Raw genomic sequence first — 14977 nt, 5'->3', positions numbered from 1 at the left:
CAGTGAGTGTGGGACTCGTGATTCTGTGGTACTGGGGAGGGCTCAGCTCGGGGATATTGAGTGTGGGACCATCATGGTGCCTGATCCCTTTCTCTCCTCTTCCCCTCCACCGCAGTCCTTTTTAAAGACGTGAACATGTGCAACCCGGCCACCATTGCTGGGACTTTGTCTCGCATCTCCCTAGATGATGACGAAGATGCCAAACTGAACCCTGGCAGTGAGGGGCTGAGCTTCTCTGCGTTGCCCGGAAACGTTCTGGCAGCGGGCAGCCTTCGCCTCCAACCCTCCAAGCTGGGTCCAAAGCCACTGAAAGTAGTGAATGAGTTCAATGATCCCTCGGCCAAGAAAGAGCTGAACCTGGAGCCTCGTGGCGCCCTGTACCTGTGCCCAGACAATAGTCTGCGGTCAGTGGATATGGCCTGGATGCAGACTCAGGAGCAGCCCCTGGAGAGCGACTACATGGTGCTTCCCCGGAGAACTCTCAGCCTGAAGCCCTTCTGCAGGGAGGAGGGCAGAAGGAACCTGACCCTGCAGGAAATGGCCAACATTGCCAAGGGGCAGAGGTCAGGAGAAGCTGAGGGCTATCCCAGCTTCCTTTCTGTGGACCACATCAATGTGAACTTGCACCAGCCCTACGGCCCAGGAAGGCACCCGTACAGCCTGCACCTCAAGCAGCAGCACCCTGCGGCACGACAGGTCCTGGGATCAGAGGGGACGGAGCGCAGCCGGACCATGCCTCGTACTGTCCCAGGCTCCTCCCATGCCAGCAGCTCCTTGCAGGTGAGACCCGGTTTGTGCTCACAAACCTCTGGCTTTTAATAACCTTCTTGCCGAAAGCTTTGTGTGCGACCTTAGGCAAAGCATTACGTGAGCCTGCAGCTCAGGGTTTCCAGCAGTTGTGGGGTAACCCTGCAGACCCAGGTGCTTTGTGAGAGCGAGGGAGGGTGTGGGGAGTCTCCCCTGTAACACTGCTGGGGCTGCTGAGCGCTGAGCTTGTGAGGATATCCTGCTATTGCATGCTGCAGACAGGAGGCTGCTTCCCCTTCAGATTTCACAGCCTCATCTCAGTACTGGACATTGAGAACAGAATGACCCTGCTAACTCTCCGGCTATAACATTCTCATTATGTCTAATAATGTTTTACTGTTTTGGTAACACAATGCAGCGGTGCACAAGATAGATCACAGGGCCCGGCTGCAGGGTAAGTGGTTTGTGTAGGCAGAGATTGTGGGATGCTGAGGGTCTCCGCTGAGAGCTGTGGGGTCAGGACATCTCTGCTCTGCAGCTCTTCTGCGTAATGTATAGCGGCTACGCATCATGGGTCCTGGAGGGCCGCAAACAGGGCTGCTTCTCTGCATATCTGCAGTGCTCTTCATGAGAGAGATTGGCATGCACTGCCTCCAATGCGTGTAAATGTCTCTCGTTCCCTGGAAACCTGGACTGCTTGTGGCCCTCCAGGAGCCCTGGTACATAGCATCGCAAATATTCACTGTGGGGCCTGAACTTTCTCCCAGAGCTTGTTCAGAAGATGAGTCTGTATTGACAGGACTCCTCGTGCTCTGCTGGAGGGCTCCTCAGCTAAGGCTGCGATTAGCTGCTTAGTACTCTAAACCTAATTAGTACCGGCAGGAGCAGGGGCGGCCAAGGCAATCTGCTGCCTGAGGTGAAATCACCCAGGGGCAAGGCAAGGGAGGATGAAGTGACTTGCCCAGGGTCACAAGGAATGGCAACAGAATGTGAGCCCTGGCTTCTCTTGTTTGCAACCGACCTCTCTAACCTCTCAGTTCTTGGGCCTGTTATTTTTTTGCCTTCCGCACTCAGGGGCACTGGAGAAATGTTCAATGGGGGGAGGGGGCGGGCTTTGGCTACCCCACCCTCTGAGTCTAGAAATAGGACCCCTCCATTCTCTATTGCCTGCCCTCCACCCTTCTCCAGGATCTGCCCCCTGGGGGTGTGAGAGGTTGGTGAATGGTGGGAGTCTGTGTGTGTGACGCACTCTCTCTTAGGCTGATACAAGGGTATTAGATGCCCTAGAGAAACCTTTCAGCCTCCCATTCCCCCTTCCCTTCCCTCCCTACATAATTATAACTTCCCCACCCTAAAAAGGCAGATTGCATATGGAAAATAGACAAAGTTCAATCTTCTGAAGTAAAAATATCACTTACAACAACGTATATATTATATAGGCATGTAGTGCAAGAAAACACACTTTCACTAATAATATTTAATAGTCTTAATAAACCATCTTTCTCATAGTAATCGAGGCGGTGTACTGGATCCCTTACGGTGTTAGGCTGATGGTAAAGTGCACTGGGGGTGGACTTGGCCCACAGAAAGCCAGGAATAAACTGAACTACAATTCCAATATAGGAAGCCTTCCATATCATAAGTGCCAGCACTCAGCCTATGAAAAAGCCCTACTGCAAATATTACATCAGGCCCTAAACACCAATACCCCTCCTAGTAGGAAAACAGATTAAAGCCAGGATGTTGTAAATCCCTCCACAGAAATTACGTGCAGGCAGAATATCTAAAGCCTCAGTCACACAAGCAGAACACAGGCAGACTCTCATCAAATACAGAATAAAGAGATCACAAAATATAAATTGAAACCTGCAGACAAAAACTGAACTGGAAATCACAAGAAGCCAAACTCTATAAAGCAATGCAAACACAATCAAGAAATATAAAACCTTAAAGATAACAATAAAAAGAATGTCAAATCTGCTGATACATTCAGCCAATTAAAAACACAAATAAAAATGTATAAAATATTACCAAAGCTAATAAAATATTTTAAAACAGCAGATACATCACATTCAATAATTAAAACTAACAAGGATAAAAAAAAAATCTCCCACTCTCCATATCTGGGAACTTTACATTTCCAGGCCTCCTGAGATTGTCGTAGATAGGAGGAGGGAGCACAAACTTTAACCTCTCTCACACATATATACAGGTACTCTCACACATACACACACACATCCCACCTCCCTCTCATACACACACCCGCACCCACACACACACACACACATACACACAAGCAGGCTTCCACACACACACATACACACACACATCCCACCACCCTCTCATACACATATACACACACACACCCCACCAACCTCAAATACACACACCCACACATACACACACACACACACATACACACAAGCAGGCTTATACACACCCACACATAACACAACATGCAAGCAAGCTGCCTCACACACACACACACACTCACAAGCAGGCTTCCACACATACAACACACATACACATAAGCAGGCTTTCTCACACAACACACACATACACACAAGCAGGCTTACATACACACACACACACACACACACACACACAGAGGACAGCACACATACACACACACACACACAGACAGACACAGAGATACACACAGAGCACAGACACACACACAGACACCTGGCCCAGCACAGGCAGCAGTGGCACAAACTTTATTCTTCTTCCCACGTCTCCCAAACACACACGCACACACACACACACACAGAGCGCACAGACACACACACACACACAGAGCACAGACACACACACTTACAGACACACATATACACACACACACACACAGAGCACATACACACGCACATACACACACACACATATACACACACACACAAATTGTGCCTTTTCTCATTCTTCCACTGCCACCAACCTGTGCTCTGGCAGTGGCCGTGGCCTCCTTTACCTTTTCTTTGACGGCCACTGGCTTGGGTTCCAGCAGCGGCTCACAGCCTCTTTTTCCCTCCTTTCAGCCAGAGCAGTTGCCAGGCAATTTGGCGCCTATGGCAAAATGAGAATCTGTGCCCTCCCCCTTTTACACGAGACCTGACATCACGAGTTAGGAGATTCTGTGAGATATTTCTGCAGCAATGCCCATGCTCAGTGCAAGGGGATTAGAGGCCTCGCAGCCTCCTCACACACAATAAAATGAGAATCTGTGCCCTCCCCCTTTTACACGAGACCTGACATCACGAGTTAGGAGATTCTGTGAGATATTTCTGCAGCAATGCCCATGCTCAGTGCAAGGGGATTAGAGGCCTCGCACACTCCTCACACACAATAAAATGAGAATCTGTGCCCTCCCCCTTTTACACGAGACCTGACATCACGAGTTAGGAGATTCTGTGAGATATTTCTGCAGCAATGCCCATGCTCAGTGCAAGGGGATTAGAGGCCTCGCAGCCTCCTCACACACAATAAAATGAGAATCTGTGCCCTCCCCCTTTTACACGAGACCTGACATCACGAGTTAGGAGATTCTGTGAGATATTTCTGCAGCAATGCCCATGCTCAGTGCAAGGGATTAGAGGCCTCGCACACTCCTCACACACAATAAAATGAGAATCTGTGCCCTCCCCCTTTTACACGAGACCTGACATCACGAGTTAGGAGATTCTGTGAGATATTTCTGCAGCAATGCCCATGCTCAGTGCAAGGGGATTAGAGGCCTCGCAGCCTCCTCACACACAATAAAATGAGAATCTGTGCCCTCCCCCTTTTACACGAGACCTGATGTCACGAGTTAGGAGATTCTGTGAGATATTTCTGCAGCAATGCCCATGCTCAGTGCAAGGGGATTAGAGGCCTCGCAGCCTCCTCACACACAATAAAATGAGAATCTGTACCCTCCCCCTTTTACACGAGACCTGACATCACGAGTTAGGAGATTCTGTGAGAGATTTCTGCAGCAATGCCCATGCTCAGTGCAAGGGATTAGAGGCCTCGCACACTCCTCACACACAATAAAATGAGAATCTGTGCCTTCCCCCTTTTACACGAGACCTGACATCACGAGTTAGGAGATTCTGTGAGATATTTCTGCAGCAATGCCCATGCTCAGTGCAAGGGATTAGAGGCCTCGCACACTCCTCACACACAATAAAATGAGAATCTGTGCCCTCCCCCTTTTACACGAGACCTGACATCACGAGTTAGGAGATTCTGTGAGATATTTCTGCAGCAATGCCCATGCTCAGTGCAAGGGTATTAGAGGCCTCGCACACTCCTCACACATAATAAAATGAGAATCTGTGCCCTCCCCCTTTTACACGAGACCTGACATCACGAGTTAGGAGATTCTGTGAGATATTTCTGCAGCAATGCCCATGCTCAGTGCAAGGGGATTAGAGGCCTCGCAGCCTCCTCACACACAATAAAATGAGAATCTGTGCCCTCCCCCTTTTACACGAGACCTGACATCACGAGTTAGGAGATTCTGTGAGATATTTCTGCAGCAATGCCCATGCTCAGTGCAAGGGGATTAGAGGCCTCGCAGCCTCCTCACACACAATAAAATGAGAATCTGTGCCCTCCCCCTTTTACACGAGACCTGACATCACGAGTTAGGAGATTCTGTGAGATATTTCTGCAGCAATGCCCATGCTCAGTGCAAGGGGATTAGAGGCCTCGCAGCCTCCTCACACACAATAAAACATTATGCATTTATAAGAACAGATTTTACATAGAAAGGAACATTCAAAGCACAGACTTCTGAGGTAAAAATATCACTTACAATGTGTATATTATGTTTATATGCACTGCTGAGGTGCCAACCAGGAAACCCTGCAAAAAAGCAAGAGATGCTTGGAACCGATATAGTATTAAGACCTTCTGTAATGCATCTTGGGCATGGGCATGACCCCAGAGAGCCACAAGAAAAAAGTATTTCTATATCAGAACAGCACTAACTTCCAGCACTCAAACAGCAACAACCCTACCTATGAAAGTTAATACTACAAATATTACACCAGGCCCCCTACTAGGAAAACAGAACAAGCCAAGCTGCTACAGATCCCTACATAGAAACTATACACTTATAGAATAACTCACTTCAGTCACACATGCAAAACACAGATAGACCCTGAAATACAGAATAAAGAGACCATATAGAATAAATAGAAATGTACAGACAAAAAATGGAAACCGCAACAAGCCAAATTCTGTATGCAATGCAACAAAGTAAAAAAACAGAAACATTATCATTCCTCATAAAACAAAATTAGTAAAATCATACCAATCAAAAGAATAGCATTCAATAATTAAAAACTCACATAAAAATCTTCCCCACATCAATAAAATATTTCAAAACAGACACATCAAATAATACCCAACAATTAAAATAAGGATTTTTAAAAAATTCCCAGTTATCTATACCTTGGAACTTTGGATTTTCAGATACCCTGAAATTGTCATTGATTAACAGGCAGAGAGTAACTGGGGTAGTTGTGCACACAGAAGCTGCTTCTCATACACACACATGCTCTCTGTCACTCTCCCACATACATATACACATGCTTTCTCTCGCTCTCCCACACACATGTACATATGCTCTCTCTCTCTCTCTCTCTCATACATTCTCCCTCTCCACACACAAACACACATGCTCTCTCTCTCGCACATATACCCTCTCACTGTCCCACACACAAGCACACATGCTCTCTCACATATATACTCTTTCACTGTCCCACACACAAGCACACATGATCTCTCTCTCGCACATATATGCTCTCTCACTGTCCCACACACAAGCACACATGCTCTCTCTCTCACATATATGTTCACTCACTGTCCCACACACAAGCACACATGCTCTCTCTCTCGCACATATATGCTCTCTCACTGTCCCACACACAAGCACACATGCTCTCTCTCTCACATATATGTTCACCCACTGTCCCACACACAAGCACACATGCTCTCTCACTTTCCCACACACAAGCACACATACTCTCTCTCACATATATACTCTCTCACTGTCCCACTCACAACCACACATGCTCTCTCTCTCACATATGTGTTCACTCACTGTCCCACATACAAGCACACATGCTCTCTCACTGTCCCACACACAAGCACACATGCTCTCTCTCACATATATACTCTCTCATTGTCCCACACACAAGCACACATGCTCTCTCTCTCTCACATATATGCTCTCTCACTTTCCCACACATAAGCACACATGCTCTCTCTCTCTCACATATATGCTTTCTCACTGTCCCACAGACAAGAACACATGCTCTCTCTCTCACATATATGTTCACTTACTGTCCCACACACAAGCACACATGCTCTCTCACTGTCCCACACACAAGCACACATGCTCTCTCTCACATATATACTCTCTCACTGTCCCACACACAAGCACACATGCTCTCTCTCTCTCACATATATGCTCTCTCACTGTCCCACACACAAGCACACATGCTCTCTCACTTTCCCACACACAAGCACACATGTTCACTCACTTCCTCCTTGACTTAGCAGACAGCAGCAATCTAATTCTTCAGCCCCCGTGGCCAAGGGAATGACACTTCCGGCCATGGGGCCATGCCCGCACTGGACTACTTCTTACAGGGGCGCTCCTCATTCTCCAAAGCAGCGCCGCCCCACTGAAATCATTGGCGTGGTAAGCGCGGCCTTAGTGAATGGAAAAGCAGTGTGGCTCCGCCAGAATCAGTAGCATTGCCAGTGGGGCCACGCTGATTTTCCACCTGCTAAGGCCGCGCATACCACGCCGTCACTTTCGATGGCAGCGCTGCTTTTCTTTTGCTGAGGCTCTGTCTTCAGCCGCTGGCGGCTTGGGCACCAGCAGTGGCTCCTCTTGCGTTTCTTCAGCCGGCTCCAGCAATGGCTCGCGGCCCCTCTTTCATTCTTCAGCTGCCGCCGGCCAGGATGGGCTCTGCTGTGCTGCCCCTCTTCTTTTCTTCCACTGGGAAGTAAAAAAAAAAGGCATAACAGGGTGAGGCGGCTGTGGCAGGAAGGATGCCCCTGGGCGGGGGAATTCTGCAGCCATGTAACAGGCCCACTGGGCCTGGGCTTCTGTAGCTTGCAGACTTCTAGCTGGTGCTGAAGGAAAGGACACCCGGGTGACACTTTCACAGGTTCCTTCTCCAGCCACCCGCACTAAAGAGAGGCCTCTTTGGTTACTGCCCCAAGGATGTGCGGGTGCATTTTCTGGCTCATTGTTCAACACCAACGAGGTGAGTAGATCTGTGTGACTGAAAGTGCACAACCCTGCCCCTGGCAGCACCTCTGCAGCCCGTGAGTCTCCAGTATGAGGCCCAACGCCCTGCGCTCCCAGCAGCTCCACTCTCTGCTGCTCCATCCCAGCTCTTAACCTCACACAAACTGGGCAATGCTGGGGTAAAGTGCTTGTTTTTTTATTTTACCCGAGGAAGGAGCTTTCAGCTTTGCCCTCTGTACTTTCCAGCATTCTCTGTGCTAATTACAGGGTTCAGGGCCACGGCTTCCAGAAGGACCTGCCAGCTGGGGGGCATAAAATAGCGCCAGCCCCCAGCCCCGACTGAGCTGCAGGAAGAAACTGCCGGGGCAGAAAAGCAAAGCTTTAGGAGAAGGAGCAGGCAGAGGCGGGAGCTGCAAGAGAAGGGACAGACAGAGTTCTCCTGCCCTGGCCCCAGGTGTTCGCTGTCCTCAACGTGCAGTTCCCATAGCCCGTCCTTTTTATTTTATCTGAACTCAAATGGCCTCATTTATAGTACTTTAATGGCGACGACATTACTAACGATCATGCTAATTAGCTGTAAGAGTGCTCTGAGGGAGTTCTTTCTGAAGACAGACCAGTCGGTGGTGGTGAAGAAGCAGAAAGGTAATAACAGCATAATGAGATTGAACGATCAGACTTTTCCAGATAGCCAAGGCTGTTAACGCAATTCAAGGACAGCATAAAATGTGCAGTTCAATTTATTTCTTCTTCGTTTTTCCTGCTTCTTTGCTTATCTCTAAACCTGATGTCAGAATGTACTCCAAGCTGCTTGCTCAGAAGTGCACAATCGTCTGTAATCAGCCTTTTACTTTTCGCAGGCATTTTCTTATTTGAATCTGTTTTACTTGCTGTATTTTATGGTGTTGATGTGTTATGTATTTATTTTAATCGTTTTTATATACTGAAGTTTAGCTAGATGCCTTCACTCCGGTTTACATTTGGAACAACGCAGTACAAGAGAAGAAACTATAGAAACGCAATACTGTAAACTGGCAGAACCGGTGGTTAACTAAGATGGAATAGAATAAGATGAGATCATAGTTTAACTATATAACTGTCTTCATAGTATAAAAGGAGATGGTATAGTATAAACAGATATCAATAATAAGATTAACTGTAACAATGTAACCTGAACACATGTTCTGCAAGGAATGGAGAACCTCAGTTATGTTTTGTTATGAAATTGTGAATGGTTTGCTGTAATCCACACTGAATAATTGTATTGTATTGTCAGGTGGAATACAGGAGACATGAAATAAATGGCTGAGTCCATTGCAAGGGAGCTATGACTCTCTGCTCCCAGCCCCAGAGGCTGTGAATGGTGCCCTGCATCCAGGGAGAGGAAGCAAACCCAGATCACTTTATCTCTACTGAGTCCTGGCAATAAAGACTGACAGTATGAATTTACTTATTAGGAGGATTTGGGAGAAGTTCTGGCTGTTACTAAGAGAAGAACTCCAGAGGGGTTTGGTGTTATACCTGCACCACATTCAGACCCACCCTCATTCTCCCTCACTGCTTCTTATGTACGTAACACATGATAACGCCACATGCCGAGATTCACAACTTCCCACAGCAGCAGGACAAGGAATGGGAGCTTTCAGACTGGCTCCCAGCACTGTAGGAATCAAACCTCGTGAGCCATGAACCCAGCAGAGGGCAGACGTGCCTGAATCCCATGATTCAGAGGTGTAGCCTCTATTCTTGCGTGTGACTGCTTGTTCCGGTGGCTGTGATTTGCATGTGTTGGGTCACTTGCAGTGTTTCTTATGGGCTGCAGATGGCTGGAGCACTCTCCCAGGTCCATGAAGCTTTGCTTTCTTGCACACTCACTCAGTGGTCTGTCTTGCAGTGGTGGGGGTTGGATCGCAGGTGAAACATTTCATCTACTTTTGTTCTCTCTTCTCTTGCTACAGAGAAAGCGACTCCGCTACTCAGACCTGGATTTTGAGGTAAGATGTGATACTGCCTGCTCACACATCTGCCAGTGGAGCCTTACCAGGAGGTTGCTCTTATCTTGCATCTCAAGGCTTTTGTGAAGTCAGTTCCACACCCTTTCTTCTTTCAGCAGAGCCAGACTGCTGTCCCCAGAATGCTGTGCACTACACGTGTCAGCTGGCAGGCGGGTGGTCCTGGGTATTTTCAGCAGATGCTGAGTACATAATGTGGTGGGGTTTGGAGGAGAAAGGGGAGAGCAGAAAATTCAGAACCACAAGTCCCACCACCTGGTAATCCAGACAGAATTATCTTCATTGAGAATCTGAACCCTGCTGGTGCTGCACTATCCCATGCCTTACCCTTCCCCTGTTTCTGGAGCACTGCGGAGATCTGTGCTGAATCCTTCAGAGCTCTTGGTCTTCTCTCTGCTGCGTACGACTGGTTGAGGTCTCATGGATTTGTACTTTTAGTTTCTCAGAACAGCTACAGTTCCACAGATGCAATGGGAAAAATCCGGGTCCAGCTCATTCACCTGCAGTGCACTTTTCCTGGGATTTGTAGTGCTCCTTTCTTTCCTTTGGAGAAAAAGCCCGGAAAGCACTGTGGCTCGACAGGACTGGAGTAGTTTAGATTTCAGATGTTGTGGGGGTTGGATTTCACTGCATGAATAAATCCTAACTTTCTGGCTCAACCTTTTGCAGAAGGTGATGCACACAAGGAAACGTCACTCCGAGCTGTACCATGAGCTGAACCGCAAGTTCCACACTTTGGAGCGATACCGGGATGGTACCACAGGCTCCAAGGTGAGGTCCTGGGCACATCGGTGCTGCCTCCTGCCGGCTCTCCTTTATTACAAGTATAAACTAAGCCACCCAAATATTTGCCTCCCCTGCCAGCAGACTGCTGAGTGGATTTTCCTATTTCTTTGTTTTTTCATGCAGAGAGATAAACGCTGGAGCATCTCTTCAGAGAGAGACAGGGGCACCTGCAGTGTAAGTAGCCCCTCAGTACCAGCCACACAGGGGCCTCTGCAGGGAAGAAAGAGGCAAAAAGAGACTTTAAGCACAGAGGGGGGGATTTTCTAAAATCCGGTTTTATGTGCGTAAATGACCCAGGCACAGTGTATATAACCCGGGTGCACGCATCTTTTACACAGGCTGAGGTTGGAGTTGACACTCCTGTAGAGACTTTTTCATTTCAGGAAGATTGTGAGTGCAGCAGACAGGGGAATGTGTGTGCACATTCTCAAGGTGAGTTTCTGAAGTTTGCAGGTACAAGGAGCATGCTCTGAAGGTAACTCCTCGCACAGCAGGGGGAGGTGGGGAGACGCTTACATGGGTGTTTGGCATTAATCCCAACTATCTGTGGAAGTTTGTTACCCTAACAAACAGCGGGCACAACAAATATGTGCAGGTAATTATCACAGTGCAACAATCAAGCATAAAAACTGCCCTGCAACCTCCTATATCTCCCTGTGCTTCAGCTCTAATCCCAGCTCTGCCACTGAGTCTGTGTGACCTCAGCTGATCCATTTCATCTCCCTGTGCTTCAGCTCTAATCCCAGCTCTGCCACTGAGTCTGTGTGACCTCAGCTGATCCATTTCATCTCCCTGTGCTTCAGCTCTAATCCCAGCTCTGCCACTGAGTCTGTGTGACCTCAGCTGATCCATTTCATCTCCCTGTGCTTCAGCTCTAATCCCAGCTCTGCCACTGAGTCTGTGTGACCTCAGCTGATCCATTTCATCTCCCTGTGCTTCAGCTCTAATCCCAGCTCTGCCACTGAGTCTGTGTGACCTCAGCTGATCCATTTCATCTCCCTGTGCTTCAGCTCTAATCCCAGCTCTGCCACTGAGTCTGTGTGACCTCAGCTGATCCATTTCATCTCCCTGTGCTTCAGCTCTAATCCCAGCTCTGCCACTGAGTCTGTGTGACCTCAGCTGATCCATTTCATCTCCCTGTGCTTCAGCTCTAATCCCAGCTCTGCCACTGAGTCTGTGTGACCTCAGCTGATCCATTTCATCTCCCTGTGCTTCAGCTCTAATCCCAGCTCTGCCACTGAGTCTGTGTGACCTCAGCTGATCCATTTCATCTCCCTGTGCTTCAGCTCTAATCCCAGCTCTGCCACTGAGTCTGTGTGACCTCAGCTGATCCATTTCATCTCCCTGTGCTTCAGCTCTAATCCCAGCTCTGCCACTGAGTCTGTGTGACCTCAGCTGATCCATTTCATCTCCCTGTGCTTCAGCTCTAATCCCAGCTCTGCCACTGAGTCTGTGTGACCTCAGCTGATCCATTTCATCTCCCTGTGCTTCAGCTCTAATCCCAGCTCTGCCACTGAGTCTGTGTGACCTCAGCTGATCCATTTCATCTCCCTGTGCTTCAGCTCTAATCCCAGCTCTGCCACTGAGTCTGTGTGACCTCAGCTGATCCATTTCATCTCCCTGTGCTTCAGCTCTAATCCCAGCTCTGCCACTGAGTCTGTGTGATCTCAGCTGATCCATTTCATCTCCCTGTGCTTCAGCTCTAATCCCAGCTCTGCCACTGAGTCTGTGTGACCTCAGCTGATCCATTTCATCTCCCTGTGCTTCAGCTCTAATCCCAGCTCTGCCACTGAGTCTGTGTGACCTCAGCTGATCCATTTCATCTCCCTGTGCTTCAGCTCTAATCCCAGCTCTGCCACTGAGTCTGTGTGACCTCAGCTGATCCATTTCATCTCCCTGTGCTTCAGCTCTAATCCCAGCTCTGCCACTGAGTCTGTGTGACCTCAGCTGATCCATTTCATCTCCCTGTGCTTCAGTTCTAATCACAGCTCTGCCACTGAGTCTGTGTGATCTCAGCTGATCCATTTCATCTCCCTGTGCTTCAGTTCTAATCCCAGCTCTGTCATTGTATGTGACTTTAGCTGTAGCACTGGCTTTCTGTGCATGAGACCTTAGGTGAGTCTCTACCTTTTTAAATCTTATATTACCCCGAAGTAATGCTCTGAAATAAGAAGTTTGATTGTCCTGGGATTCGCACTTTCAGTAATTCAGAGTCTGGTTTCTGATCTGCTCCTTCTATCCCCCTCTCACATAGGAGAAGACCAGTCCCCAGCAGCGGGGCTGGGAGAGGTTCAGAGCTGTGCCCCTCGACCCCCTGACGCCTCCAGAGAGATTGGAGCTGCACTGTGGAGACTGGGGGCAGCCCACCATCTCCATGGACATATCTGATGGGGACTTCCAGACTGAGGTGTAATGCAGACCTCTGGAGCTATTTCACAAGGCCACTTCGGGAAGCCATGAAGAATCATTTTTCTTCTTCTGAATTCCTGGTGGGAAACGAATGATGTTCCAAGAGGAGAGACTCTGGGCCCCATTCCAGGAGGGATGGGATGCTTCTGAAGGAGCCGTCTGATCTGCTTTCTATGAATATTTGTCACAACGGGACACATTTGTACACACGACACAAAAGCACCCAATGTGCTATCATACATGCACCCCAAAGCAAAGACAAACAGATAGCATATGCTGACACACACACACACACACACACACACACATACACAGAAACACACACCCAACACAGAGCCCAAAACACAACACACATACTCACTCACACCTCCAAAACAAAGCACACACACACACATCCACCCCAAAACACAACACACACAGAAACACACATACACACACACACAGCCCAAAACACAACTCACACAGAAACACCCACCCACCCCAAAACACAACACACACAGAAACACACACCCCACCCCAAAACACAACACACATACTCACTCACACCCCCACAACAAAGCACACACCCCCCCAAAACACAACACACAGAAAGAAAACACCCACCCACCCCAAAACACAACACACAAACACACATCCACACACACACAGTCCAAAACACAACATACACAGAAACACACACACACACACACACACCCCAAAACACATACACAGAAACACACACACACAGAGCCCAAAACACAACACACATACTCACTCACACCCCCAAACAAAGCACACACACACACATCCACCCCAAAACACAACACACACAGAAACACACATACACACACACAGCCCAAAACACAACTCACACAGAAACACCCACCCACCCCAAAACACAACACACATACCCCCAAACACAACACACACAGAAACACACACATACTCACTCACACCCCCACAACAAAGCACACACACACACCCCCCCAAAACACAACACACACAGAAACACCCACCCACCCCAAAACACAACACACAAACACACATCCACACACACACAGTCCAAAACACAACATACACAGAAACACACACCCACCCCAAAACACAACTCACACAGAAACACACACCCACCCCAAAACACAACACACATACCCCCAAAACACAACACACATACTCACTCACACCCCCACAACAAAGCACATACACACACCCCCAAAACACAACACACATACTCACACCCTCAAAACAAAGTGCACACACACCCACCCTAAAACACAACACACACAGAAAAACACACATCCCAAAACAACACACACAGAAACACATATATACACACACACACAGACACACAGAGCCCAAAACACACCACACATACTCACACCCCAAAAACAAAGTACACACACACAGCCCAAAACACAACACACACACCCCAAAACACAACACACACAGAAACATAAACACACACCCCAAAACACAACACACACAGAAACATAAACACACACCCCAAAACACAAGACACAGAAACACTAACACACACACAGACAAAACTTACAGAAACACACACAGTATATTCTGACACACACTACATCAAATAGTGCTGCACACGCTCACATGGATGTTGTGAACATCTTTCTGTAATGGAAGCAGATGGATGTGATAATGTGTGTCCTGGAAACACAGCACAGGGAAACTGTGCACTGTTTGTCTTTTTCTTTTCCTAAATGGAATATTTTTACTGCGTGTTCTTCACTCTGCTCACTTTTATGGTCCATACAGGCAGGGGGCCAGTGCCGATCTGTGT

The 14977-nt window shown here is 48.2% G+C and overlaps 1 protein-coding gene across 9 annotated transcripts in view; it reads left to right on the top strand.

The window, feature by feature from the left end:
- Positions 1–13594, top strand: part of ADGRB2 (adhesion G protein-coupled receptor B2) — a 158990-nt gene extending 145396 nt beyond the window's left edge. For all 9 annotated transcript variants that reach the window (XM_029619053.1, XM_029619058.1, XM_029619055.1 and 6 more), the window contains 5 exons: positions 116–780; positions 9949–9984; positions 10672–10773; positions 10912–10962; positions 13043–13594. In XM_029619053.1, coding sequence (XP_029474913.1) covers positions 116–780; positions 9949–9984; positions 10672–10773; positions 10912–10962; positions 13043–13201 — 1013 coding nt within the window. In that variant the 3' untranslated portion in view covers positions 13202–13594. The remainder of the gene's footprint in view (positions 1–115; positions 781–9948; positions 9985–10671; positions 10774–10911; positions 10963–13042) is intronic.
- The last annotated feature ends 1383 nt before the right edge of the window (positions 13595–14977 follow it).

This window comes from Rhinatrema bivittatum, chromosome 11, assembly GCF_901001135.1.
Source record: "Rhinatrema bivittatum chromosome 11, aRhiBiv1.1, whole genome shotgun sequence".
In the NCBI taxonomy this organism is placed as follows: Eukaryota; Metazoa; Chordata; class Amphibia; order Gymnophiona; family Rhinatrematidae; genus Rhinatrema; species Rhinatrema bivittatum.
Note: the sequence above shows the minus strand (reverse complement) of the source record. Positions and strands in the feature narration are given on the sequence as shown.